Source organism: Danio aesculapii, chromosome 9, assembly GCF_903798145.1.
Source record: "Danio aesculapii chromosome 9, fDanAes4.1, whole genome shotgun sequence".
Lineage (NCBI taxonomy): Eukaryota > Metazoa > Chordata > Actinopteri > Cypriniformes > Danionidae > Danio > Danio aesculapii.
Genome location: NC_079443.1, coordinates 38,385,787 through 38,412,655, shown reverse-complemented (window position 1 = coordinate 38,412,655; position 26,869 = coordinate 38,385,787). Strand labels below are relative to the sequence as shown.

The following is a 26,869-nucleotide window of genomic DNA, read 5'->3' as shown; positions in this document are numbered from 1 at the left end:
TTGAATGCGACTTCATGTTCTCTCTAGAGCCTTAATGGCAGTTGTTTCGTTTTTCGTGTTAAAAGAAAAAAACAGCGGCAAGTCTCACGTGAGTTTTGTTTACTAGCAGGAAAAGGCGACTTAGGGGTGCCTAAATGTGTGTGAATGCAAAAATGTAAATATATTAACAGTTATAAACTCCATTCACTTCTGTTGATTAGTTGTTATAGCTAACTTAGCTGCTAATATTTAATTATGGGTTTTACTGTAATTTATCACAATCTGTCAATCACTGACTGTGATTAATCCCTTACATTTATCTGAAAGATTAAAATGAGTGTGTGATGTATAAAGCAAAATCTGCTTACTTTAATCATCCTCGTCTTTTTCATTTCTAGAATGTCCTCAAAACCTTTCACACCAGAAGAGGCGAGGAGAATTGTCCAGTTTTTGCAGAAACCTGCTGTGTTTCTGAACATGACCACAGACTGGCCAGCTTTACACTGGTCTGTAGAGCATCTGTCAGCCTGCCTTACTGAGAGGATACGATTTCGGGTTGGGAAAAGAAGTGAGGATATGGGTGAGCAACAAACTTTATCCTCTTAAAAGTATTAATGCACTGATCAGCATTAATAAGTATCAGTAGCATTTGAGTCAAAAACTCCATTTGCCCAGGATATCATTTTTATGTAGTTAATTGTTTTATGTGTATGAAGTAAGGGTTGAAACTAAACTTAGAAAGTCGATAAATATGACTAGATAACCCCAGGCTACTATGATTATTTCTTATTACTTGTGAGGAGAAACACACATTTAGCATATATTGAATTAAAGTTTGGTTTATATTTGTACATTTGGACTTTCTTCCTAATAGTGTAATTTCAGAAAAGTATTCTTTGCAAATTGTAAATAGTGAAAACATATTAGCAGACAATGACTATCCAAGTTCAACATTGTTAACAGTTAAATAAATAGTGCTTATGCTGTTTTGAGGTCATACTTGCATGCGATTTCAGACTGAATATTCAAAAAGCATGGTAAACAATTCAGGGAGCATGTCACAAGTTGTCACTAAACGAATGTGCAAATACAAAAAACAATTTACTTTAATGTAGCATCCTACATCTTTCTTAAAATCACAAATATCCCTTCCCATTTCACCTTCCAATTTAGGTGAGGTAGTGTGTTGTCTTAAGAAATCAGACTTAATGTGTATATATAACACCTTTTTACAGGATGGTGAATAAAATGCTCATCATTTATTTCTGAAAAATAAAAGTTCTGTTTTATGTATGTTATCTATGCGTTTTATTGACAGGAATAAAATAAGCATGGATTCATTTGGAGGTGTAACAGAAACTAAATGTGAATAAGTGTTCTGTTGACGTGTGAATACTGGCACTACTGAAGTTGTTTTTTTGTAGAATACTTTGAGTAAAATAAATGGTCTTTATCCCAACAATGTCAACAGAAAGCACATTTAATTGTATAATAAGATCTCCTCTATCATGAGGTGCAATTTAATAACCTCGTTTAATGAAAAGAGTTGCCAGAAGTACTAAAATAGTGAGCCTTATAGGAAACAGTGGTTCACCAGATGTCAAGTATTTTGTTAATTGATTAATTAACTATAAAAAATAATAACACAATTCATCGCCTATGAAATATATTTATGGTCACTAAATTGAGTGACAAAATGTAAGTTTAGGATCCTGTCAACAGTGAATACTTACACTGTACTTGGACTACTTACATGGCACTTCTGGCAATAAGCAATAATGTATCACAACTCTTTATTTAAGTGAAAAAATAAATATATGCAGTAAACATTAAATGCCAAGCAGTTTACTTCTAAAACTATTTAAAAAATCTTCATAAATGAGTAACACTAATGCAGTTTCATCACTTTAAAACATGCCAACAGAAGCCAGTGTCATGTCAAAATAAAACTGATTTGTCTGTAATTATTTTTACCTTATTGAAGGAATTTTCCGGTTGGTGCATTTTGAATAAACACTCTTGGATAATTGGTCATAACCCATTCAGTAATTTTTTTCACTTTGTATACACCAGCTCCTCTTTTTGAAACGGAGTGTTCCTACGTCGAAGCAACCATTAAAGAGTTTCTGTCCTGGACTGCTAATGACGGTGAACCATTTGTTGGGCCGTTTTCGGATTATCACTGCAAAGAATTCTGGGCTTATGCTGATTACAAATATATTGCCCAGCTTTTTCAGGACAAACCTGCCATGTTTCAGGTAAACTTCATAAATTCCTTTTCCTTTATTGTAAAAAATCAAATATTCCAATTCAAATATGTAATAATACTAGTAATAACAGCAGTAATATTATTTATGATTAATATTTGTTTTATTAATAGTAGTCTATCTGAATCTTTCACTATTGTTATCCTGCATGAATGCTTATATAGGCGCAAGTGTATCTGTCACAATATCTACTTTTGTCGTACGATGTATTGCACCAAGATATATTGTGATAAATGCTAATATTGTCATTTTAAGACTATTTTATGCTGCTCATTAATGCCAGAATGACAATATAATAGTATCCTAAAGCAAGTACACTACTCCAAAGAACACATAATATATTATTCTTAAGAATATTAACTTCTAGTCATTTTAACAATATAATAATTAGGCATTGGAATTAGTATGTGAAAGCGTACATTTCAAACAAACAAATAAATAATAATAATGATAATGTTGACAAAAACCTGCAAGATAAAAAGAACTAGAAAAAAGTAAAATATTTATTTTCAGCTGTTAGGCACCCACATGAAAATATACTATAGCCGTTTAAGGTAAATACTATATTGTTTTTGAACCACACTGACACTTCCAATAGAGATAAAGAGGTTGCACAATCAGCTTTTTATATAGGTGATATATATTGCATCACCAAAGATTATTGAGGTCATAGCCATGTGTTGTGCGATAAGTCGATATATTGATTATTGTGACATTCCTATGTGTATGTGTGTGTGCATGTTTAAATGATAGTGGGAAATGCAAGTCTCTGGCATTGTTATTTTGGGCTTTTTTTCCTAAAAAGTCAGCATTTAGCTTTTTTAAAGTGCATGCACCTAACATATTCTTCGCAAACTGCTAGCTTACAACTGCCCAGCTACCCCCTAGAAAACACTCATATCACCCTAACAACCAGAATAACTTGCGAACTGCTTTCCAACACCCCACCAACCACCTAGATCATTCTAGCAACCATAAAGCAACACACTAGTATCACTTGCATGCAAGCACCACTCACATTTCCCCCAAACATTTTAGAAAATGCACATTTTTATTTATTTTATTTTATTTTTATTAAAGGGTTGGTCCAGAGGCTATTTTTAAGGCTTGGTTGTGTTTATAAGATGCAAAGCAATGTGTGCTCATGCTTCATTTGTAGAAAATCACGTTTTTTTTTCATATATCTTACTTTGATTATACACAGCTACTCAGCTAACATTAAAACGACTGTCATATTTCCTAGTTCCGCCGAAAGGCCCGCCCTCAAGAAGCTCTGATTGGTCAGCAAACATAATGTGCTGTGGTTCGCGGATCGGCTCCACATCACCAGGAAAAGTGTCACGCCCCTACAAGGACGTGCTTTTGCGCTGTGTAAACACTGTAGGCCAGAGTAGATGTTAGCCGTATCAGTTTGAGCCTGAATCAGACAGAAAATGACACAGAGGACACAGCTGAACCTCACGCCTGCTCTCTAAAATAAAATCTGACAAGTGTCTTTTACATTATATATATCGGATTATAAGCATGTGTAAGTAATATGAAATGTTTACATATCTTTTGCGAGTTTGTTATTTGAGATGTAGAATGCAGGCTGCTGAAGATTGTGGATGTTTACAGAGGTTTGACAGATAAATATGAACTTGTAGCTAAATTGTTAGCGGTGCTAAACAGCATTTCCCATTGTTTACATCCTTGTTTACGTCCTCGAAACAACATAGTGTTAACGCTAGAAACCGTGCATGTAACAGATCAATTTTAACAAATAAAAATACTTACAGGTTGTGGCTCACAATCCACAGCTTCGTCTATTATGGTTGGAGCTGCTTCTTTTTTGAGGAGATTTTAGCCGAATCCAGCACTGAACTAGGAGAGATTCTGCAAGCTCTCCTTTGTCAAATGCTAGCTATATCTTTATTATAATTCTCTGTAATACATAATTCAAATTAAGTTGTAAGCTCTTCTCTCTTTGCGTCGTGTCCTTTAGAAGCCCAAATACAGACACAGAACAAGCTCTGTGGAAATAGCAGCGTTTGGACGACATTTTAGCTTTCTCTGCTTCAACACTACAGTGGCTCTGGCCATGCCCCTTTGCTGCACTGGTTGTATGCGCATAGTGAATAAGGCATGTAACCTGAAGCGTTTGTGATCTCAGTAACCCGGATGTATTTTTTTGTAGTCCCCAAACTTTGTTTGCTGTAGGATTTGCTAAGCAAACTCTGTAAAAGTTAATGTCTCCCTTTGCATTAACTTTTAGCATATCACATTCAGAGATGTTGTTTATATTCACACAGCTACAGTACATTACACATGAACTAAAGTTTAACATATGATATCGTAGTGGACCACCCCTTTAAGCAATATAAAATTGTAATGAATTGCAACAACATTCCGTCTTTGTGAATTGCTTTTTATAACAGCGAAAATGAGCTCCATTTCAATCAAACAAATGTACAAGACAGTACTCTCTTCATTTTCTCTCGCCATCAATCATACTCTCAGACCTCATCAAGCACCACATTAACCCATTTGCCTTTTTTCCGCACGGCAGTTATGCTCGAGAGCGAGCAATTTTTCATGAAGTGGCGTTGAACAGCACATGAGGCACGTCACCGACATCAGCTCTGATCAATAAACACAGTCCAACATTCATTAGTATGTATTGCCTTGTCTCCCGAGGATGCTTACCTTTTATTTTATGAGCTCTCTGAAGCTGTTTATTAGCCTAAAGTTGTTACAACAGTACAACAAAATGTATCACAAGACTGGAATATGAAGAATATGAGATGCGAAGAGCAATTAATCAGTCCTACCTCTTTTATGATTTTGCTAAAATATATCCGATGGCGCATCATTGTCATTCTGTGAACATTTAATGATATTTTCTGCCAATTTATTTTGCTTTGTCTTCCTCAGCCAGGGGAACAATAACCTAATGTTCATTTCTAGCTTTCAATTTTTTTGGTAAATGATAATAAATGTTTATGAGGTGCCAATATTCTCGCTGGCAGCCGGGGCGTCGGGCACAGACACGGCCCTCTCTTAAATGACGAATAGGGTAGTTTAAACTTCGCTGAGGGCCTGATTACATACCATCTCATTTACAGTGCCCTGGACACGGGAATGCTTTCATTATTAAGGGCAGCATCTCTGAGGGGTTCTTGTTTGCTTGATTGAAAAGAATTGACATCAGTTGGTGAGGAAATTGTTTTTCGCTCTTTGTAAACATAAGCATTTTGACTGCAGGATGTGGTGTGGTCTGACTTTGGCTTTCCTGGTCGAGATGGATGTGACAGCACACTTTGGATTGGTACACAGGGTGCCAATACTCCATGTCACCTCGACTCTTACGGTTGCAATCTTGTGTTCCAGATTCAAGGCAGGTGAGTTGCAGTGACTTAACCAGGTTTTGGGGCTAAAATGGGGCTAAAATAACATCAATTTATTTTTATTTTTTGCATTTTACTATCATTATTTTATTTATTTGTTTATTTATTTTACTAATATGTGCTACTGTCATTTTTTATTTTCAAAATTTCAGTGTTATGAACTTTAGTACTAATTATTTCAGTTAAATTCATTAGTAGATCATGTCAATTTTTATGTCATGATATTTTTTAAAAATTCAGTTTTCTATTATTCTGTTTGCTTACATTATTTTAGTATTATTTATACATTCATTCATTTATTCATTAATTTTCCATCGCCTTAGTCTCTTTATTCATTAGGGGTCGCCACAGTGGAATGAACCGACAACTTATCCACTGCAACCCTTTACTGGGAAACAACCATACACGCATACACTACGGCCAATTTAGCTTATTAAATTAACTTATAGCGCAGTCTTTGGACTGTGGGGGAAACCGGAGCACTCGGAGAAAACCCACGCCAACATGGGAAAAACATGCAAACTCCACACAGAAATGCCAACTGACCCAGCCGGGACTCGAAACAGCAACCTTCCATTGATTTATATTTTAAATATTTACCTTTAAATATACAGACATATACACAAACTTATTTAATTTGGCTCATTCAATAGTATGTCATTCTTATTACATACTATGGTTTTAGTTATGTTACAAAGAAAATAAGGATAATTATTTTTTTAAAAGGGAGCAAACCATTGTTTATTTTAGTAATATTGTTATGTGCTTCTGTCGTTTTCATATTTATTTTCATTATTTAAATTTTATGATTTTTTTGTGCTAATTATATTCATAAATTCCATAACCATATCAATTCCATAGCAAATTATGGTAAGTTTATGTGAAGTTAAATAAATAACACTTTTCTGTTATTTTGTTTGCTAACCTTATTCAATTATTATTAAACATTATTTTAGTATTATTTATGTGTGTATTGATTTGTATTTTGAATGATCTTTTATTAAAGATAGCAAATCTTTGTTTTAAATTTTGTTTTACTAATGTTATGTGCTTCTGTCGTTTTCTTTTTTATATTTCAGTTTTATGAACTTTAGTACTAATTGTTTCTGTTAAATTCCATAGTAAATCATGCCAAATTTGATGTCATGATTTTTTTTTTGAAAGAACTCAGTTTTCTCTTATTCTGTTTGCTAACATGATTTAATTTTGATTGAGCATTATTTATTTATATATTGATTTATATTTTGAATGAACTTTTAAATATACAGACATATACACAAACTTATTTAATTTAAGGAAATTACTTAGGCAAACAACTCTTTTTCATTCTTAAACATTTTTAAAACGGTATTCAGTCAAGCAATCCAATAGTTATTGTAATATACTATGGTTTTAGTTATATTGCAAAGAAAATAAGGATAATTCTTTTTTTTAAAGGTAGCAACCCTTTGTTTATTTTAGTAATATTGTTTTTTGCTTCTGTCGTTTTCATATTTCTTTTCAATATTTCAAATTTATGAATTTTTAGTACTACACTGTAAATTAATCCTGTTTGCCATAAATTAAGCTGAATCAAATTAACCCTATGAGTCCATTAAACTCTTATGTTAAACTGACTTAAGACAGCTTGCGTCTTAAGTTAGAACATGCTTAACTTAGATAAATAAGTTACAATGACCTAAATACATTAAGGTAATTAGGCAAGTTATTATATAACAAAGGTTTGTTTTGAAAAAAAAATAGCTTAAAGGGGCTAATAATTTTGACCTTAAAATGGTTCATAAAAAATTAAAAACTCTTTCTTCCAGCCTTTCTTCTAGCCAAAATAAAACAATTACGACTTTCTCCAGAAGAAAAAAAAATTATCAGACACACTGAAAATGTCCTTGTTCAGTTAAACATCATTTGGGAATTTTTTTTTTTTTTTAATTCAAAGGGGAGCTAATAATTCTGACTTCATACATATTCTCATAATATTTTAACACATCTATAGTTATGCAGTGGCACAGAGTTAGACTTCTTCACACAGAAACAGCAAGTATAAACAAAAAAGTAGAACACAAAAGCAGCTTGAAGCGGAAAATGCGAGTATGTCTGCGGTCTAGAGGTATTGTAAAGTTGATGAAGACAACATTGGCAAAGCAAACTGTGAGATATGTAAACTTGGGATTGTCTGCCGGGTATTTAAAGTTGAGATGCTATATGTTTTATATTTGATTTTTTTTTTTTTTTATTGTTGCACTAAAGTCCCAAAAAAAAGCATTGATATTATTTATTACTTGATTGTTCGAGTTGTTGAATGTTAAAGTAAGGTGAATTAAATAAAAAAATAAGGAACATCTTGGATCTGTTTCTTCGCTCTTTATTCTTTTTTATGTATTATAGAAGTATTGGATTGGGTATCCTTATCGATAGATACTCAAAACCAAATGACTCTGACACGAGGGAGAAAAAAACTGATCTGGACATCCTTTGTAATATTGTTATGTGCTTCTGTCATTTTCATCTTTTTCAATATTTATATTTAGCTTTATTTTTTGTATCAATTAGTGTCCAAGGAAAACATCTTCAGCTTTTTAAAGTTAAAGTTATTTTCTTTCATTATAGTAATTTTAGTATATGCTTGTCATTTCTTAAAAATGTATTTATTTTATTTTAATTTAGCTGTATTTAATTTTTATTTCTTTAGGGCTAATTATTTCAGTTCAATAGCAAATAATATGTTTTAAAGTTATTTTAAATTAAACTTTTTTAAAAATGTATTTTAATTGTAATAGTTTGTAGTTAGCTAAGCTTTTAGTTATTTCTGTCCCAGTTTTAGTCATTTTATACTTAAGCATATTTCAGTAGTTGACAACACCAGTTCATGTTGTGACAAAGTAAGTGAATGCTAGATTTTTCTTCTTTTAGCTGAATCTAGACGCCCTGGAGACAAGAGTGAATCTCATGACACCTATTTCAGTGATATCTGTCATATAGCAGGTAGTTGAGTCAGCTGAACTATTTGACATGTTAGAAACAATATGCCCTCTTAAATGCCCCAGAAAACCCATTTCAAGGGGTGAATGTCACCATTTCATAAAAAAAGAACCCATAATACTGCTATTGTATTGTATATTCGTGCACTTGTATGAACCCTTCTGCTTTTTACGGTTTAACTGAGACTAGTTTTTGATGAGCAGCTGTCGATAAATCCCTGGACAAGATAAGCCTCGGGCAAAACTGCCAATTTGGCTTATTCTATGAACACGGTTTATAGGAACGCCATGTGATTCCTTCAAATATTGACAAGAGCACTATCTCGCCTTATGCTAAGGTTTCTGATTCAATCCAGAGTTGCTGAAAGAAAAGGCATTCAAAAGGAGGCTCACAAGAAATGGGAGAGAGCATTGACGTGAGCAGCTATCGAGAGGTGTTATTTGCTCTATTGAGAGAAGCTGAAGCTGATAATGCAGAACCTCCTCCTCCATCTTATCTCTCTGTGGGGCTCGTCTTGTCTCCGTAATTGCTTATTGAGACTCCTCTTGTCAAGATTGCCTGCCACAGAAGTCGCAGAATTGTGTAATCTCACTTACAAGTAGCTTCATCGCAGTTTGAGAAAGCTAATCCGCTAGCATTCCCATTCATCGATGTGTCAACATTAGGGCATTTCAGCATCGATATTGCAATGTGTACATCCGCAATAGTTTTAGGGTTATAGTTGAGCAGGAGTTAAAAACACACATGGTTGTGCAGTAATTGCAATATTTAATCATAAAGTTACCAAATAAATATATCACTTGCATGCTTTTTATGGCCTGTGACTGTGTACGCCAGTTAAAGCATTCAGGCACAGGGAATTAAAATTTTTTGAGGGGACAGCAGTCTTAGGAGAGAACCCTAGACTTCCCTCTCCCCAGACACTTCCTCCAGCTCCTCCGGGTGGATCCCGAGGCGTTCCCAGGCCAGCGTGTCCTGGGTCTTCCCCAAGGCCTCCTCTCGGTGGGACATGCCCGGAACGTCCAGGAGGGATCCGAAATAGATGCCCGTGCCACCTCAGCTGACTTCTCTCAACTCCGAGCTCCTCCTGGGTGACAGAGCTCCTCACCCATCTGTAAAGATGTGCCCTGCCACTCTGCTTGTATCCGAGATCTTGTGCTTTCGGTCATGACCCAAAGCTCATGACCATAGGTGAGAATAGGAATGTAGATTGATCAGTAAATCGAGAGCTTTGCCTTTCGGCTCAGCTCCTTCTTTTCCACAACGGACCGATACATTGATCGCATTACTGCTGCTGCTACACCAATCCACCTGTCAATCTCACGTTCCATCTTTTCCTCACTCATGAACTAAACCCCAAGATACTTAAAGTCCTTCACCAGGGGTGAGGACTTTCCTCCAACTTGAAGATGACAAACCACCTTTTTCCAGTGGAGCACCATGGCCTCGGACTTGGAGGTGCTGATTCTCATCCCAGCAAGGTCACACTCTGCATCAAACCGCTCTAGTACATGCTGAAGTTTCATGTTCGATGAAGCCAACAGAACAACATCGTCTGCGAATAACAGATGAAATCCTGTGTTCGCCAAATGTGACCCCCCACCAGCCCAAGGCTGCGCTTTGAAATTCTGTCAATAAAGATGATCAAAATTCGTGACAAAGTGCAGCCCTGCCGGAGTCCAACATGCCCTGGAAACATGTCTGACTTATTGCCGGCAATGCGAACCAAACTCCTGCTGTTCATACAGGGACGAGACAGCCCTTAACAGAGTGCCTCTGACCCCATACTCCCAAAGCACCCTCTACAGAATGCCAAAAGGGACAGAGTCGAATGCCTTCTCCAAGTCCACAAAACACATGTGGACTGGTTGGGCATACTCCCATGAACCCTCGAGCACCCTGGTGAAGGTATAGAGCTGGTCCAGTGTACCACGGCCTGGACAAAAACTGCATTGTTCCTCCTGGGTCCTAGGTTTAACCATCATGCCGGATCCTCCTCTCCAGTACCCTGGCATAGACTTTCCCAGGGAGGCTGAGGAGTGTGTTCCCCATATAGTTGATTATACAGTGTTATTTATTTTACATTGAACTATTCAATTTGTGTACCTGAATATTGTGAGACTCTCTGAAAAAAGTAAAACATTTAATTCATTAACTTTGCTTTACTGTATTTATGATTGCTTGTGATTTGACTTATCACATTTTATGAGCTCCACTAAAAAATGTTTTCATCCAAAATGATCCTAAAATGATTCATTCTTTCCAAATAGAAAGATTAATTTCATCTATTAAAACTATACGCAGTATGTAGCGCAGAAAAATAAGATATTGTCAGATATTGATAAGATATTGTCAGTTTTTTCCAATATCGTGCAGCGCTAGTCAACGTGTTTTCCTACGTTGCATGTGTAGTCAATCAAGATTCTAATCATTGTATCTATATTCCACTATTTATTATAGGTTGTCATGTATCTTTATAGATTTCAGTTGTTTTCTGTACTGGGTTGTACTTTCACTTTTCACACTTCTCGCCTTGATTTCCATTGTGTTCCATTTTCCACCTCGACATTGAGAAAAGGCTTTGGCAACTGATGATACAGCAAACAGGCAAATATATTGTGTTATTTGTGGTGCTTCATGGGAGAGGGTGGAGCTAAGAATCTTGTTTTGCTTTGGTCTCTGATTGGTGGAATTTGCTCTATAGCAGGAGTTCCCAAACTTTTCAGCCAGCAACCCCTAAAATAACAATGCCAGTGACTCGCAACCCCCAAGTTCATTCAGGTGGTCATAAATTTGCAAACATTGCTCATACAACAATAGGCCTATACAAACATGAGCATATTGACGACACAAAAAGTGCAACAATCTAACAGCCATATCATTTTTATAGTCATTTGTTTAGTTTTATATTAACCTCAGCTAAAGAGACTGGTGGACACAATGTTTTCAGCACAAGTCTATTCTTGGATTCATTTTGGAGACCGCTAATCAGAGATCATTCTCAATATTCAGTTGTGGCCTGTATTTATTTTGAATGCATTTGATTGTCATAAAGGTGTCAGAAAGTTTAACCTGGTGCTATAGAATCAATCTGCTGCAGCTGACGCAATTGCTGTGTTGGTATCTAACGTAAACACACCAATCTTATAAAAAAATAATAATTTAAAGGCTGAAGGCTTTTCATTTGCATGTTGTTGTTTTTTACTATTAAAAACTACAATTTTTATCTTCTGTGGGGATCAAATATGGTAATTCTAATAGTTTAATAAAATTAATTTGACTTTTGGAAATCACCAAGCGACCCCTTGTCATTGTCCCAAGACCTCCACTTTGGGAAACACGGCTCTATAGCATCAGCTCCCAATTACTATGATTGCATTAAAAATAAGTTGATTTAAAGAGATTGTTCACCCAAAGATTACTTTTATTTCCCAAACCTGACCTTTGTGCTCTATAGATCTTATTTGTGCTGTGCTTAGTGTTTTTTTTTTAACAGAATGAAAATTAAGATTTTACTTTTATCTTATACTGCAGGGTCTGTAACTGGTGAAAACCAACCATTTAAATCCTCATGCATCTAAGGGATAGTTCACCCAAATTTTGAATTCTGCCATCCTTTGCTTATTTTCAAAATTGTTTCAAACCAGTTTGATTTTCATTCTCCCAGTTTGATTTTCTTTCTTTTTTCTTGAACACAAAAGAAGATATACTATCAGCCATTGACTTCAACAGTTTCAACAGTTAAGGTAACTCAAACCATTTGAGGAAACCGATTGCAACAAACCATTTAAGTTCAAAAACTAATGCTAATGAGTACTGTGAACTTAATCCATGTGAGTTAACAAAGCAATTAGAGCTCAGTAAAACCCCATAAATAAAGAGAACTCAAACCAACTGAGTACTGTAAAACCCAATAATTTAGGCAACTCAAACCATTTAAGGAAACCAATTGCTACAAACCATTTGAGTAAAAAAAAATTAATCTATGAGTATAGTAAACTTAATCCATTTAAGTTGAAGTAATGAGGTATTCAATTAACTCATTACCTTCAACGCTGAGTTCAAAACTCTTTCCAACTGAGTAGAAATAACTTTCAGAAAATTAAGTTAACTACACTTATTTCATTTGATAAGTTGATTGTTGGGTTTTACAGTGTAGAGTAGCTGTGATCTACTGAATGAATGGGAGAAAGACCAAAAACACACAAGCGTTGTTACAGGCCTTCCAGATGTTTTGTAATATATGAAAATATCTCCATATATTGTTCTGCCTTGTTATACCGTCTTGATGGTTTGTTTCACCAGAAAACGATGGCATCTCTTCCCTCCTGATGACACAGCCTGTCTGTACCCAACACGTGTACCATATGAGGAGTCCAGCGTATTTAGTCATGTCAATGTGATCCGGCCTGACCTGAAGAAGTTCCCAGCATTCGGAAGAGCTCGGCTTCACACTGTCACACTGCAGCCTGGTCAGGTACTGTAGGCCTTCGTGATATTTTCTAATACACTGTCAAGACACTGTCACTGCCACTGTCAACACTGTGTTTTTGCTACTTTCAGCCAGGTGCAGGTATCATTTTCATGACATTGTTTAAATGGCAAATATATTTGTGCACCCATGGATGTGCTGGTCTGAAAAGGAGGTTTGTTAGGTCGCATTGTTGATGTGTTGCTATTTTGAGGCAACTGAAATAAACCGTGCCATTGACCAAGTAAAAGCAGATCTAAAGTCAACGGTGTAGGCTTTTTTGTTGTTTAAAGAGTGTGTATATGATATTCACCTATACAGTACATGGGTCACACAGCTTATTACACACACATGGATGCGCAGCAGCACACAAACATTTTTAAATATTGAAAATTTAAATGTAAAAGATTATTATTGTCTACATGAATATAAAAACCATTACCTCTTTCCACACCTTCTTCACCTCATGGGGCTTTGGAGAAATCCAACGTCAGTCGGCTTGCTTTAACCTGGTGCACGAGCAAATTTGTTTAATTTCATTTCGTCTGTGTTAATTTTTTCAACTTACAAAGTCTGCTGTGTAAATAGCAAATCCGCCATGGTGTGACAGCAACTCGCTCTTAAAGGGAATGGGAGATGATTGGTTTAATGCATGTTATTTTCAAAACAAACCCATAACTCATTAAGAGTATAAGGGCAACCCTTTTAGACCATATGCTGGCATGCCAATCATTTTTACCATCCTTAAAATAGCAAACCTGAGTTTGGACACACCCTAAGTGCACCTACGCTGTGTGCATTAGACCATGCACTTAGATCATTAAAACAGAGTCCCTAGTAATTGTTTATTTCATTGGCGGCCATTTATGGAACTTTATGAGAACAAAATGTGAAATACCTTCGCAGCAATATGTCCATCCACAAAAACATCCAGATGTGATCCACAATGTTGAGAGCAACATTTAGATAAATGTGTAAGTATTTCCTACACGTGTTATGCCTATTAAAAAAAACATAAAAATACAAAAATGACAGTGGTGAGGAAACAGCAGTAAAGAAATCATCTGGTCTTCTTGAATTGGATATGTTTTCACAAGCTCTGCAATAGACATAATCTTGACAGATAGATTGAGGTAATTGAAATCACACCATATATTTGAGACTACAGATATGTCTGGCTGTCAGAATTAGTGGTGTAACAGATCACAAATCTCACGATTCGGATCACGTTATGGTTTTTTAGTCACGGATCGGACCATTTTTCAGATCAGCCAAAAAGAGTAGGAGACAAATGTAATTTGCTTTCCATTTAAAAACAATACTGCAAGACAATTAGTTTTAACAAACAGAACTTGAAACCTGTAATTTTATTAAAAGTAAAATTATGTATAGTCAGAAAGATGTGAATTTTATTTTGTTTATTTTGTGTATTATTTTTTGTAATGAGAGAAAACATGAAAGAAAGATAGTGAGAAGAACAATAAAAAATAACATTTAAGACCCTAAAAGTACCATCCTGTTTCATATGTATATAGTTTAAGTACTAAAAAAAGAAAAGGGTAGACTCAATGGATGCCACAATATGGGTTAAAAAAGTACACAATTGAATTGTAACTGAAAAGCAACAAATCAGTTTATCTGTTTACTTTTTGACGATATATAAAGCAGCTATGAGTGTAATGTTTTGATTGTTCTTCTAATGTCCTTGAATCATTAATGTAACTTTCATATTTATTTACTTATGGAAATAACATTTTTTATTTATTTACTTATGGAAATAGTACAATTTTTTGGTATTTCATAATTTTATTTACTACTTAATTTCTGGATTCTGATGTTTGGTTGTTTTGGTATGTAAACTGCAATAAAAACTAAATGAAGAAAAAAAAAAATAATAATAATAAAATGAAGAAATAATCAGAATAAAAATAAATTGTTAAATATTCAGTACTGTGAAAAATTCACTGTTACTACAATTCATATTTTAATCTCATTTTCAATAAATGATTCAGTTATTCACTCATAAAACTTCACGTTTCATTGCTAGAGGAGTCATTTTTTGAAGAAATATTCAGTGGCATATTTTTGATGGCTGGTTGTCGCCACCTTTAGGTTAAATAATGTAATTGCTGCCTACAACTATGTAATTGTAATCTTTACCCTAAACATCAGTGGTTTTATCTAAATTATAAACTGTTATTCCGGTACTTCTGTGTTATTTGACTGTTTGTAACTTCATAACTATTTCAAAAGACTAAAAACTGAACCTCTTTCTTGATTTTCGTGTTTTTCAAACACATATTTGAATGCAGCGATTCGAAGGATTAATAAACATATGCAAATCACCATCATTTATAATTGTGTTGCGTGGGTGTTGAGATCCCAGTCTTTTAATGTGAAATCGTGCAGCTTACACTGAATGCATTAATGCAGGCTTAACATGTTGTGACAGAAAACTCCTTTAATAACCTAAGAAACCCACCACATCCCGAATAACCAACCACAATTTCTTCCGTCATCATTATATTTTACAAGAAAGTCTAAATGCTTTTTTACATGTTATGGCATATACATGTAGGCATGGGACGATAACCGTTTTCAAGATATACCGCTGTTTGGAAAAGTCAAGGTTTTAAAACCGTCAAAATTTTCTGCAATACCGTTTGTAAGGTATGTGTAAGATTTTTTATTTACATTTTTTATTTACATCTCCAGCAGAAAAAATATCCAAGGATGCCGTTTTAAATTGTAAAGAAATCAGTGTTTTTGAAACAAATAAAGACAGCAGAAGTCAATGATTCATTTGAATTATTTAGCCTGACATGATTACTGCTCCAAAATATTATAAATCTTTCAAAAAATAAAATATATTATGTTCAAAGGGCAAAAAAGTTAAAAAAGTTTTAAAAAGTTCAAAAAAGACATTTAAAAAGAAGATATTTTAGAGCAGTGAGCACAATACTGTGATATCGTGAAACTGTCAGAATCTTATACCGGCCCATGCCTACATGAAATTCCAAGTTATAAATTTAGGATTTAAACATAAACTTAAAATTTTTAAGACTTTAAGTTTAAGCGACTTTGAAGCTTAATTATGAGCTAAAAGAAAGTCACAATTACCTTTTGTGCAAATGGTTTTCTGAATTTACAATTAAGTAATCATGCAAATTTGAAAAATGAAAAAGGCCCTGCTTTGAATGCCATATACAGTATGACAGAAAATCCAGTATATAATTCACACACAATCAAATGAAGACTTCCATAAATGAGCATCAAAAGATGTGACGTCATTGATGGTACATTTCCAAAAGGCATTCAACATGATGTTCCCTCGAGTGTCTTTTTGAATCCTGCATCACAACAATCAGTCTGCTATCTGTGTATTTTAGCGACAGAATAAAGCAGTGTGTGTTTTGTAGCATACCGTCCTCCTTCAGATTCAAGCAGCGTGTGTGTATGCGTGTGTGAAAGCTCTCTGATCAAGCTCTTTGAGAGGCGAGACGGTGGCAAGGCAATTAGTGGCGGTCCAACACAGCGCTCGTACACTTTTACACAGCATACTAATGAAGAGGAGAGACACAAACTCCATTCTCTGTGAGAGTGAACACAGGGGAAACTATGGCCGAAACAATGCCTGTATTTACAGTGTGGACTGAGCTCTGGTGTATTGAAATGTGTGTTCATTGCAGAGGTTGGACTTTTAAGAGCCGATGTTATTAAAATGTCCACTACACTGCACTATATTTGAATGGTTGTACAATATTGAAAAAAACAGACATTGGAATATTTAGGTTTTTACGATATACATTGCTATATGAATAGATTTTTACAATATGACTAATAACTCTATTTGAAAGAATTTATCATTTTATATTGATTGTGATGATTTTTGTACCTGCGTAAAATATAATAAACATATTACAAGCTAATAAAAACAAAAATACTAATGAAATAAACAGTGCTTTATGGTTTTCTGAAGAGTCTTACAGTATAGAGGCACAGAAATGTAAAGATCAAATTTAAAATGACATTTTACATTTACAATTACAATTTTGCATTTACAATTTATAGTTATGAGTTTAATATATTTTTAGTTTTATTTTGTAAACTAGGCTACTCATGACATTTCCTCCAAATTTAAAATAAAAATGTTGTTATTTTGGTTTTTTTTTTTTTTTTTTTTGCATAAAATAATGAAAAAAATAATAAAATGGCAAACGCACTGAAATGAAGTAAAATCATAACATTTGATTAAAAAGAAAAAGTTTTGTTATTCTTTGAATATTGTTATTCTTTTAGGTTTTGTTTGGGGGAGGCGGGGTGTTAAATCTGCTCAATGTTATTGTGTTTAAACATTATTTGAAAAAAAAATTAAGCTGAAATAAGAATAGGTTTAGCAAGGAGATGAATATGAGAACATTTTGTATTTTAAAAACAAATACACATACGTGTACAGTTAAAAGAAATAGATATTAAAAAAATGAAAAATTGTTTCTGGCACAATTTATAGTTATGTTGAATTTATTTAATTTAATTAATTAATTAATTTTTTTTTTTTTGTAAATTTGGCTACTCCTGACATTATTTCCAAATTTATTTATTGTCATTTATATTGTCATTTAGTTTTTAGGGGTTTTTTTGCATACAACTATTTAAAAAACATAATAAATTGGCAAAAACACTAAAATTAAGTAAAATATTAGCATTTGATTAAAAAGAAGAGATGTACAAATATTGATATTCTTTTTAGTGTTGTTTTTTGGATAATAAAAATTTTAATAAATTAAGGTCATACTTTATTTTAATGGTCTGTTTGTTGAATTTAAGTTACATTGCATCTACATCCCAACTTATTCTCATTAGATTATAAGTAGACTGTTAGGTTGGGGTTAGGGTTAATGTAGGTTATGCACAATTTCTTATAGTCAGTTAAATGTCTGTTTAGCAGCAGAATCAACAGATATTAAGCAGACTAATACTCAAATAGACCATCAAAATAAATTTTTACCTAAAATAATTTTTAAAAAGTTCAAATAAAATGATTACATTTTAAAATGTATTCAAAATAATATAAAATACCTTACGTATGTCATTAGTTATGAAATTTAATACAAATATAAATGCTAAAAGCACATAAAATCAATAAAACAAACAATACAATAAAATATAGCATATAAATAATTTATAGGAAATTATAAAATATTAAATAACACTGTAAAAATAAAGCTTATTTTTCTTCACCTAACTTTATGCCTGTTCCAGCACCACTAGCTGTGTTTTCTTTTTCAAGGATCTGTTTCTGACATTTGGCTGAACGATTGTTTACTCCTTTGTTGTCAGTATTATCGGGAGTTTGCTTGGAATAAAAACCCCTGCATGTGAAAATCGATTGACCCCATCTAGTCTTATAAATATTGCTAGGGTATTGATTTTTCTGTGACTAATTATGTGAAGATATATGGAGCACAGCTGCCATCTGGTGGAAAAGAGTATTTCAATATGCACTTTCAGTTGAGTTCAAAACTCTTATGATATTGTACTGGGAAATACCTTGCTCTTTTATTGAAGCTTAAATTGACATACATTTTCATGCAACTTCAATAGGCTGTTGTCATTGAAGCAAAAGAAGAACAATAATGTTAATAATGTAACTTGTAGTCAGATTGTTATGATAATAATAAAATATGTGATGCATGTCTGCTGTTGTCTTCAATCAGGTACTGTTTGTGCCCAGACACTGGTGGCACTATGTGGAATCAGTGGATCCAGTGACTGTCAGTGTGAACTCCTGGATTGAGATGGTATGGAGATTTGTGTATTTATAGTCTGTTTGACTCCGTTTTAATAGTTACATATTTTTTTATTAATCTAACTTATTTATTGGTCTTATTAATTTATTTAATACATTATTAAATTATTAAATTATTTAATATTACTACTAATATTAATATTACTAATAATAGTACTGCTAATAATAATATTATATTGTAATTAATTGTTTTTTGGGCTTTCTGGACTTTGTTTTAAAACTTACATTAATAACATTAAAATTTCAATTCTTAGTTTCAATAATAACATTAAATGTTAGTAGTAACATCTACAGGGTTTCTGCAGGTTTCACCAAGTCAAAAATGTAAGACTTTTTAAGATCACGAAGAATAAAAATTCAGACTTATATAGGACTAAATCATTTTTTTTAATGGCCAAGCAGAAAAAAAAATACTTGCCTGGTCAGAAAACTATATCTAATTAGTTATTTCTTATATTTTATATTTCTAATATATTTTAAATAACCTGTCAAAACAAGCAGAACCTAGCTGTGTACAAAAACACTAAATGCATGCCCAACAGACTGTTCTAATATTAGTTATGAATATAGTTTTTGCTAAACGCTTTATTGAGATAGATTATTGGTGTTTGGATATGCATTGGATCAATTGGTTATCTTTACATTCATTCATTCATTTTCCTTCGGCTTAGTCCCTGATTTATCAGGGGTCGCCACATCGGAATGAACCACCAACTACTCTGGCATATGTTTTACACAGCGGATGCCCTTCCAGCCACAATCCAGTACTGGGAAAGGTTTGTTACATAAACAAAAGGAAAATAAAGACCCATTTAAAATGATTTAAGACCTACATGGCAATATTTCAGTGAATTTAAGATTTTTTAAAACCTAAAATTGTGTTTTCGAAATAAAAGACATTTCAAGACCCCGCAGATAGCCTGATTTATTTTCTTGTCCAGTCAATACATCAACATGAAATTCAATGTTATATTACATTTTTACAATTTTACAACTTGTACAATACATTTTTGGGGGGACTGGTAAAAAATATAAATGAAATATTTATCCTCAAATTATTCTTGCTAAAATAAATGAAATAATTGTTAACACTTTATTTTGATGGTCCATTTGAGTATTAGTAGACTGTCTGATTAATATCTGTTGATATTGCTGCTAAACAGATATTGAACTCACACTAACCCTAACCTCAACCTAACAGTCTTATAATCTAATGAGAATTAGCTAACATGTAGATGCAATGTAACTTAAATTCAACAAACGGACCATCAAAATAAAGTGTGACCAAATAATTAAATAAAATAAAAATATATACAGTGGGTACGGAAGGGATTCAGACCCCTTTAAATTTTTCACTCTGTTATACTGCAGCCATTTGCTAAAACCATTTAAGTTCATGTTTTCCTCATTAATGTTCACACAGCACCCCATATTGACAGATAAACACAGAATTTTTGCCATTTTTGCAGATTTATTTAAAAAGTATTCAGGGTGCCGTGTGGACATTAATGAGGAAAAGAAAACTAACTTAAATGATTTTAGTAAATGGCTGCAATATAACAAAGGGTGAAATATTTAAGGGGGTCTGAATACTTTCCATACCCAATGCTTATTACTTAAATTTTTCATTATTTATACATTATTAATGTTTGTAAGTTGTGCAGTTTGAAAGAACACTTTCCCACCTTGCTGTCCGAGTAGGTGAACAGCACTGATTTATTCCTCCAAATACTGTTAATAAATTCCTTTTTTATGACTAGATTCTGTGATTCACGTGTTCCACATTGTAGAAATCACAGCACCATATTTATAACTCTGCTGAATAATTTGCTATAAAGAATTGCTTCGGCTCAGTGCGTTTTTTTTTCCATGCTGAGATGCTGCAATTTCTAGCTGTAAAGCACATCTTGCATAATCACAGAGCTTTCCAATATGCCAGTATACCGTAAAAGCTTGGCAATCTCTTTTTATCACTCTACAATTCAGAAACTGATCCCAACAGCCAAAATAGGAAGGAATTTTCACTTTTTTTGTAGACTAAAATGTTGTATGCAATAGGCATATTCTGTATAAAGATATCCTTCTTCAAAATAAACTTAAGAACACAGATGTCAATAAAACTGCAATGTTTGGTGTTAGTGCTGCTGAAATGGAGATTTATGGCTCAGTGAAGGATGAAAAAACTCATTTTTGAATAAAAAGGCCTTTAAAAAATACAGTTGAAGTCTGAATTATTAGCCCCCCTGAATTATTAGCCCCCTTGTTTATTTTTTCCCCAATTTCTATTTAACGGAGAGAAGATTTTTTAAACACTTTTCTAAACATAATAGTTTTATTAACTCATTTCTAATAACTGATTTCTTTTATCTTTGCCATGATGACAGTAAATAATATTTGACTAGATATTTGTCAAGACACTTCTATACAGCTTAAAGTGATATTTAAAGGCTTAACTAGGTTAATTATGATAACTTGGCAAGTTAAGGTAGTTAGGCAAGTCATTGTATAATGATGGTTTGTTCTGTAGACCAGTGTTTCCCAACCCTGTTCCTGAAGGCACACCAACAGTACACATTTTCAACCTCTCCCTAATCAAACACACCTCAATCAACTCAGCAGAACGTTAGAAAAGACCCCAAAACCTGACACGAATGAGTCAGATAAGGGAGACATACAAAATATGTACTGTTGGTGTGCCTCCAGGAACAGGGTTGGAAAACACTGCTGTAGACTATCGAAAAACAAATATTGCTTAAGGGAGCTGAAATATTGACTTTTAAATGGTTTTTAAAACATTTACATCTGCTTTTATTCTAGCCAAAATAAGACTTTCTCTAGAAGAAAAAATATTATCAGACATACTGTGGAAAAAATCTTTGCTCTACTAAACATAATTTGGGATATATATATTTTTTTAATTCACAGAAGCGAAAGTAATTTTGACTTCAACTGTCTGTATTGACATTCAAATCTGCAGACACAAATTTGACAGTGCTAAAAAACAGTGCTTTCACCAAATATTAATTTCTTATCTATTCTTATGTTAAAACATTGGTATCATGAATATAAACTTATCTGGAAGAAAGTTTTACTTAAACCCATACTGCAACTAAAAAAGAAAAAGTCTATATTTTTTCAATATAAGTGTTTTCAATCTGTTTTTAATGCATTTATTCACTAAACTAAATAGACACTAGAAAAGCCAAAAAAGCCTTCAATCTTAAATTTTGTCAGGTGCATGCGACTCACCTTAAAGTCAAACAAGTTGTAAAAGTTGCTGTTGTGTCTTTGTGTTTCAGGACATGGATGATCAGGCCAGAGTAGCAGAAGCCCTCACCAGGACCATTGTGTTTGCTGTGAAAAGTAGCCCGAGCTTAGACAACAGCGACCAATGGCTCAATCCAACTGAGGTGTTCACTTTCTCCTGTAAACACACAAAAACACACTTGTATATACAGTTGAAGTCAGAATTATTAGTCTTCCTGTGACTTTTTTTTTTATTATTATTTCCCAAATAAAGTTTAACAGAGCAAGGAATTTTTCACAGTATTTCCTATAACATTTTTTCTTCTGGAGAAAGTCTTATTTGTTTTATTTCGGCTAGAATAAAGGCAGTTTCTAATTTTTTAGAAAACATATTAATGTCAAAATTATTAGCCCCTTTAATCTATATTTTCTTCATAGTCTACAGAACAAACCATCATTATAGACTGATTTCACATGGCCGCCATTTTTAAAAGCGAAATCGAGGCTGCGGTGGGAAGAAACCCAGAAGTATCATTGGGAGTTACATAGGAACGTTGTGTACCTGGCTGTATATCATATCAACGAAGAGAAAGCGACACAAATTTATCATTTCACCGCCTTCCGAGTGACCCGAAGCTCTGTTCTGAATAAATGATGAAAATAAAAAGGGATATCAGACCTCATTTTCAGTTAAGGGAAATGCCACTAGTTAGCTAAAGTTTTCTTTCCCAAACACACGTTTTAGATGCTATTTATCAAACTCGAGTTGATGAACTGATCCTTTCACTATATTAGACTTGTCATGATACTGAATTAAAGAAAAACCATCCATTTTCCGTTAACATTTGAGTCACTGTTGATGGCTTTCTTAAAACAGCACTGATTTGCCATTGTGTTCACGTGCTTGGACTGCAGCTCTGCACAAAACTTTTTTCTTCACCGCCACCAATTTGTGAAGTTTTTTCCTCTCCACTAGCTTGCATGGTTCGGGATCTATAGAGCTGCGCATCGTCATATTTGCTCTTCAGTGTTTGAACTCTCAGTAGTGATTTTTAAACCACACTGAACTGAACTTAAACACTAAAAACTGAACTACACTGTTTCAGTTTACTATGATCTTCTATGTGAAGCTGCTTTGACACAATCTACATTGTAAAAGCGCTATACAAATAAAGGTGAATTGAATTGAAAACGTGCTCAACAGAAATGATTGTGATTGGCCAAGAATGTCATCAGTTCACCCTCCGCTGTTTACCAAGCACAACCACAGACGAGCGATATGCTTGATAACTCGACTGATCTTCACGGCTGCTTCGTGCTCCAGTGTCCGTGTATCTGTGTTTGCATTGGGTAAAGAGCTGTAAACTGATGAGCACTGGTGAATATTATGGTAAATCAGCGCTGTTTATGAACGTGCTCAGCGGCGTTTGAATGTTAGCGGGAAATGGACGTTTTTAAAACTTCAGAACCGGGACAACACTATTACAGACAACACAAGGGTGTGCTACAGAGGACTGCAGTGTTTTATCCCTCACCGGGTTACATAGGCTGAAGCAGGAAAGCATCCCCACGGTGTTAACTAGTGCCATGAACTGAAGCCTAGGAGGACACTTGAGCATATTACTCTTACAGAGATTGTGATGTTGATTGATGCTAAATTGCTTTAAATTAATCTTACTGAATGATATTAAAGTGATGTTTACACCATTTCTGCATTTTGAAATCGTAGCAACAGCTGGAGGTTTATAGTCCACAGGATGTTACTGCAATGTTTACAGTGCTGGTTTACAGTGCTGATCCTATACTTCCGGGTTTCTTCCCACCGCAGCCTTGCTTTGGTTCTTTAAAATGGCGGCCGCGTGAAATAAGCATATACAATAACTTGCCTAATTACCCTATCCTGCCTAGTTAACCTAATTAACCTGGTTAAGCCTTTAAATGTCACTTTAAGCTGTATAAAAGTGTTTTGAAAAATATCTAGTCAAATATTATTTACTGTCATCATGGCAAAAATAAAATAAATCCTTTATTAGAAATGAGTTATTAAAACTATTATGTGTAGAAATGTGTTTGAGAAAATCTCTCGGTTAAACAGAAAATGGAAAAAAATATATACTGGGGGGCTAATAATTCTGACTTCAACTGTAAATGCTTGGGCGCGGTGTAAAACATCACTGCTCCTGTCAAAACAGCTTCATATTCACCAAATGATGTCGGAGACCGTTATAAATGTTTTAACTTAAGAAATGGAGAAGAACTTAATACTTTGGTGAACTCCGATACCCATACCTAATATATCCAGACGGCCTTAATTTCTTTTTGCCTCTTTTTTCCAATAGCTATAAGTATATTAGAGAAACATAACATGTAAATATGTAATACGTATGCCATGATAACTCAGAATGTTAATGTGGTACCAAAACACATGGATTATGATCAAAATCATAGGTGTCACTCACATCTATTTCATCCACTTATTTACCTGCTAGCCTGTAAGCTGTGTAACTTGGATTAGTACATTCAGTAATACTCATGTCACCCTGAGCCCTCCTGAAAAAAGTATGTAGAGTGACAAATACAAAGAAATAACATGATCACAAGAGATTTTAACACCATATATGATGTGAAAATGGTAATGCAATGACGTTCACTGAGTAAACTGAAAAAAAATCTATGAAAACACACAAATCATTAACACAAGTTAACAGGGTCTAGTTCTAATGAACAATCTGAAGCCGTTATGAGAGCTTTGCGTGAGAAATGAGTCAGAAAAAGTGTTGGTGATTTTAATTTTGAGTACATAAGTGAAATTGGGAATTGCTCAACTACATCATGCCATCTTCACTATTATGTGTCCTAGGATAGAGTTTCCTCTCATGATGAAAACATGCAGTATTTGAACCTGGCGGTAAAGGCCTGTACGAACAAGAAGAGAGACGATACTGAAGATCAGCCTAAAGCAGAGGCTGTAAAACGGGACTCCAGCGGAGTGATTAAAAGTCCAGTGTCTCCTTTCGGCCCTCATCTCATTCCTGTTTGTTTAACTGAGAAACCTGAATGCAGCAGCACAAAGGAAACATGTTGTTTCAGCTGCACCGATTCCCCACAGTGCCAGATTACAACCAAAGATCAAGACAAACTGAGAAGCGATAATAAACTTGGCCAAAGATCAGGTCAGTCAGCACTTCAGGAAACGGAAAGTCCAGGAGGAAGTACTGAAATGCACATCTCCACCAATGATGTGCTGGACTGCCTGGTTCACCCTGATGTCATCGCTCTGGTTACAAGGCTAATCATGTGCCGACAAAGAGTACTTCACTCTTGATTTATCATGTAAATGGTACTTTTAGAAATAAAAACTGAATAATTCTGGTGACTTTCTGTGAGATTAGAAGTTGTATGTTCACATTGTGCATGTATTAACCCTATAAAGCCTACTGTGTCATCATTTATTAAAACCTTTTGCACAAGATTTACTACATGCTTTCATTTGTCTCCTCGATAGTCCATACTTTTTTAAAGTAAAATAAGTAATTTAATTCTTTTACTCTTTCAGCTTTTGAATAAAACTGAAGTTTATTTCTTCTTTATTATTTATACTATATGAGCTATAAAAGCCTGTGTCAGATTAAGAATGAAAAAATGACTTGTTTCTAAAGGCTAACGCTTCTACTTGAACTATATTTTTCCAATGATCATGTCAGACTTTACAGGGATAAATACATTTAAACAGTTTCCTCAAAGCACATTTATAAAAACACAGAGATTTTGACTCTTCCAGGCAACTTTAGGGTAGAAATCTAGTGTGAAAGGAATTGTAATATAATTCATAATTTAGCTGGAATATGATCACTAGAGCTCATAATTATGCCACATAAAGCTCTGGAACATTATAGCACACCTAACAAACGGTATATGCAGGAATCCGAAAGGTCATTTTAATACCTTCTCAGAATATTTTAAGACCTTATTGCCACTTCAAATTCTAATCAGTATCAAATCTTTAACTTAATAAACAGTTAGTTAAATGAATGGAGCACAACCGTGCAACAGAACTCAGATAAGCTCGGAAGAAACAAAGCTTGAAAGAATAAATGACACGGTTGTTTTCAGCGACAGACTTCAGCCACTGTTTAAATTGTTTTTCTCCAAACAGGAGTACGCAAACTTACATTTTCCCATCTGTTTTGCTCTATAGTTTCGCTACATGGAGAGCGTCACATCATCTTCCCATGTTTGTCGCAAACAAGCAGCAAAAAAACTATTTTGGTTCACATAGCTAATATTACTCTTCATGACAACTGTAAGGGGGTGAATTTTTTTAGAACTCATCCGTTTCATTTAAATAAAGTCTGCATAATTAAGGGTGTGGCCACTTGAGTGACAGCTAGGTCTCGCTGGTCACAGTCACCTCACCTCAGCTAATTCCGGCTGATTAGCTGCTGAACTCTGCATATACGTTGTATTTTAGTTTTGTTTTATGTGGATTTACACAGTCAGTTGCTTTTTGGAATTATTTATTACAATTATCAGATAATTTGGCATGCTGTGTGCACTTAATTGTACTCACAAACCATTCACGTGGCCTCCGTTTCCCAGGTGAGTGAAATTATATACCATCTCTATAAATATATTTGTTTTATTTAGGATCATTCATATTTTTCTTTAGAACTGTAATTTACTCCAGAATCTGAAAGATTGATTAGCTGTAGGCTCTAGATCAGTCATCTGA

At 34.1% G+C, this 26,869-nt stretch overlaps 1 protein-coding gene across 2 annotated transcripts; it reads left to right on the top strand.

The window, feature by feature from the left end:
- The first annotated feature begins 1 nt into the window (after nt 1).
- Nucleotides 2-25,629, top strand: hspbap1 (hspb associated protein 1). 2 transcript variants are annotated; one of them, XM_056465057.1, is made up of 8 exons: nt 2-88; nt 378-559; nt 2,053-2,237; nt 5,490-5,626; nt 12,917-13,088; nt 18,800-18,883; nt 22,191-22,301; nt 24,998-25,629. In XM_056465057.1, the coding sequence occupies exons 2-8, from the start codon at nt 379-381 to the stop codon at nt 25,460-25,462; spliced, it is 1,335 nt and encodes a 444-aa protein (XP_056321032.1). In that variant the 5' UTR covers nt 2-88; nt 378; the 3' UTR covers nt 25,463-25,629. The 2 variants fall into 2 exon arrangements, with proteins under 2 accessions (XP_056321032.1, XP_056321031.1); XM_056465056.1 differs by lacking the exon at nt 2-88 and adding an exon at nt 108-154.
- The last annotated feature ends 1,240 nt before the right edge of the window (nt 25,630-26,869 follow it).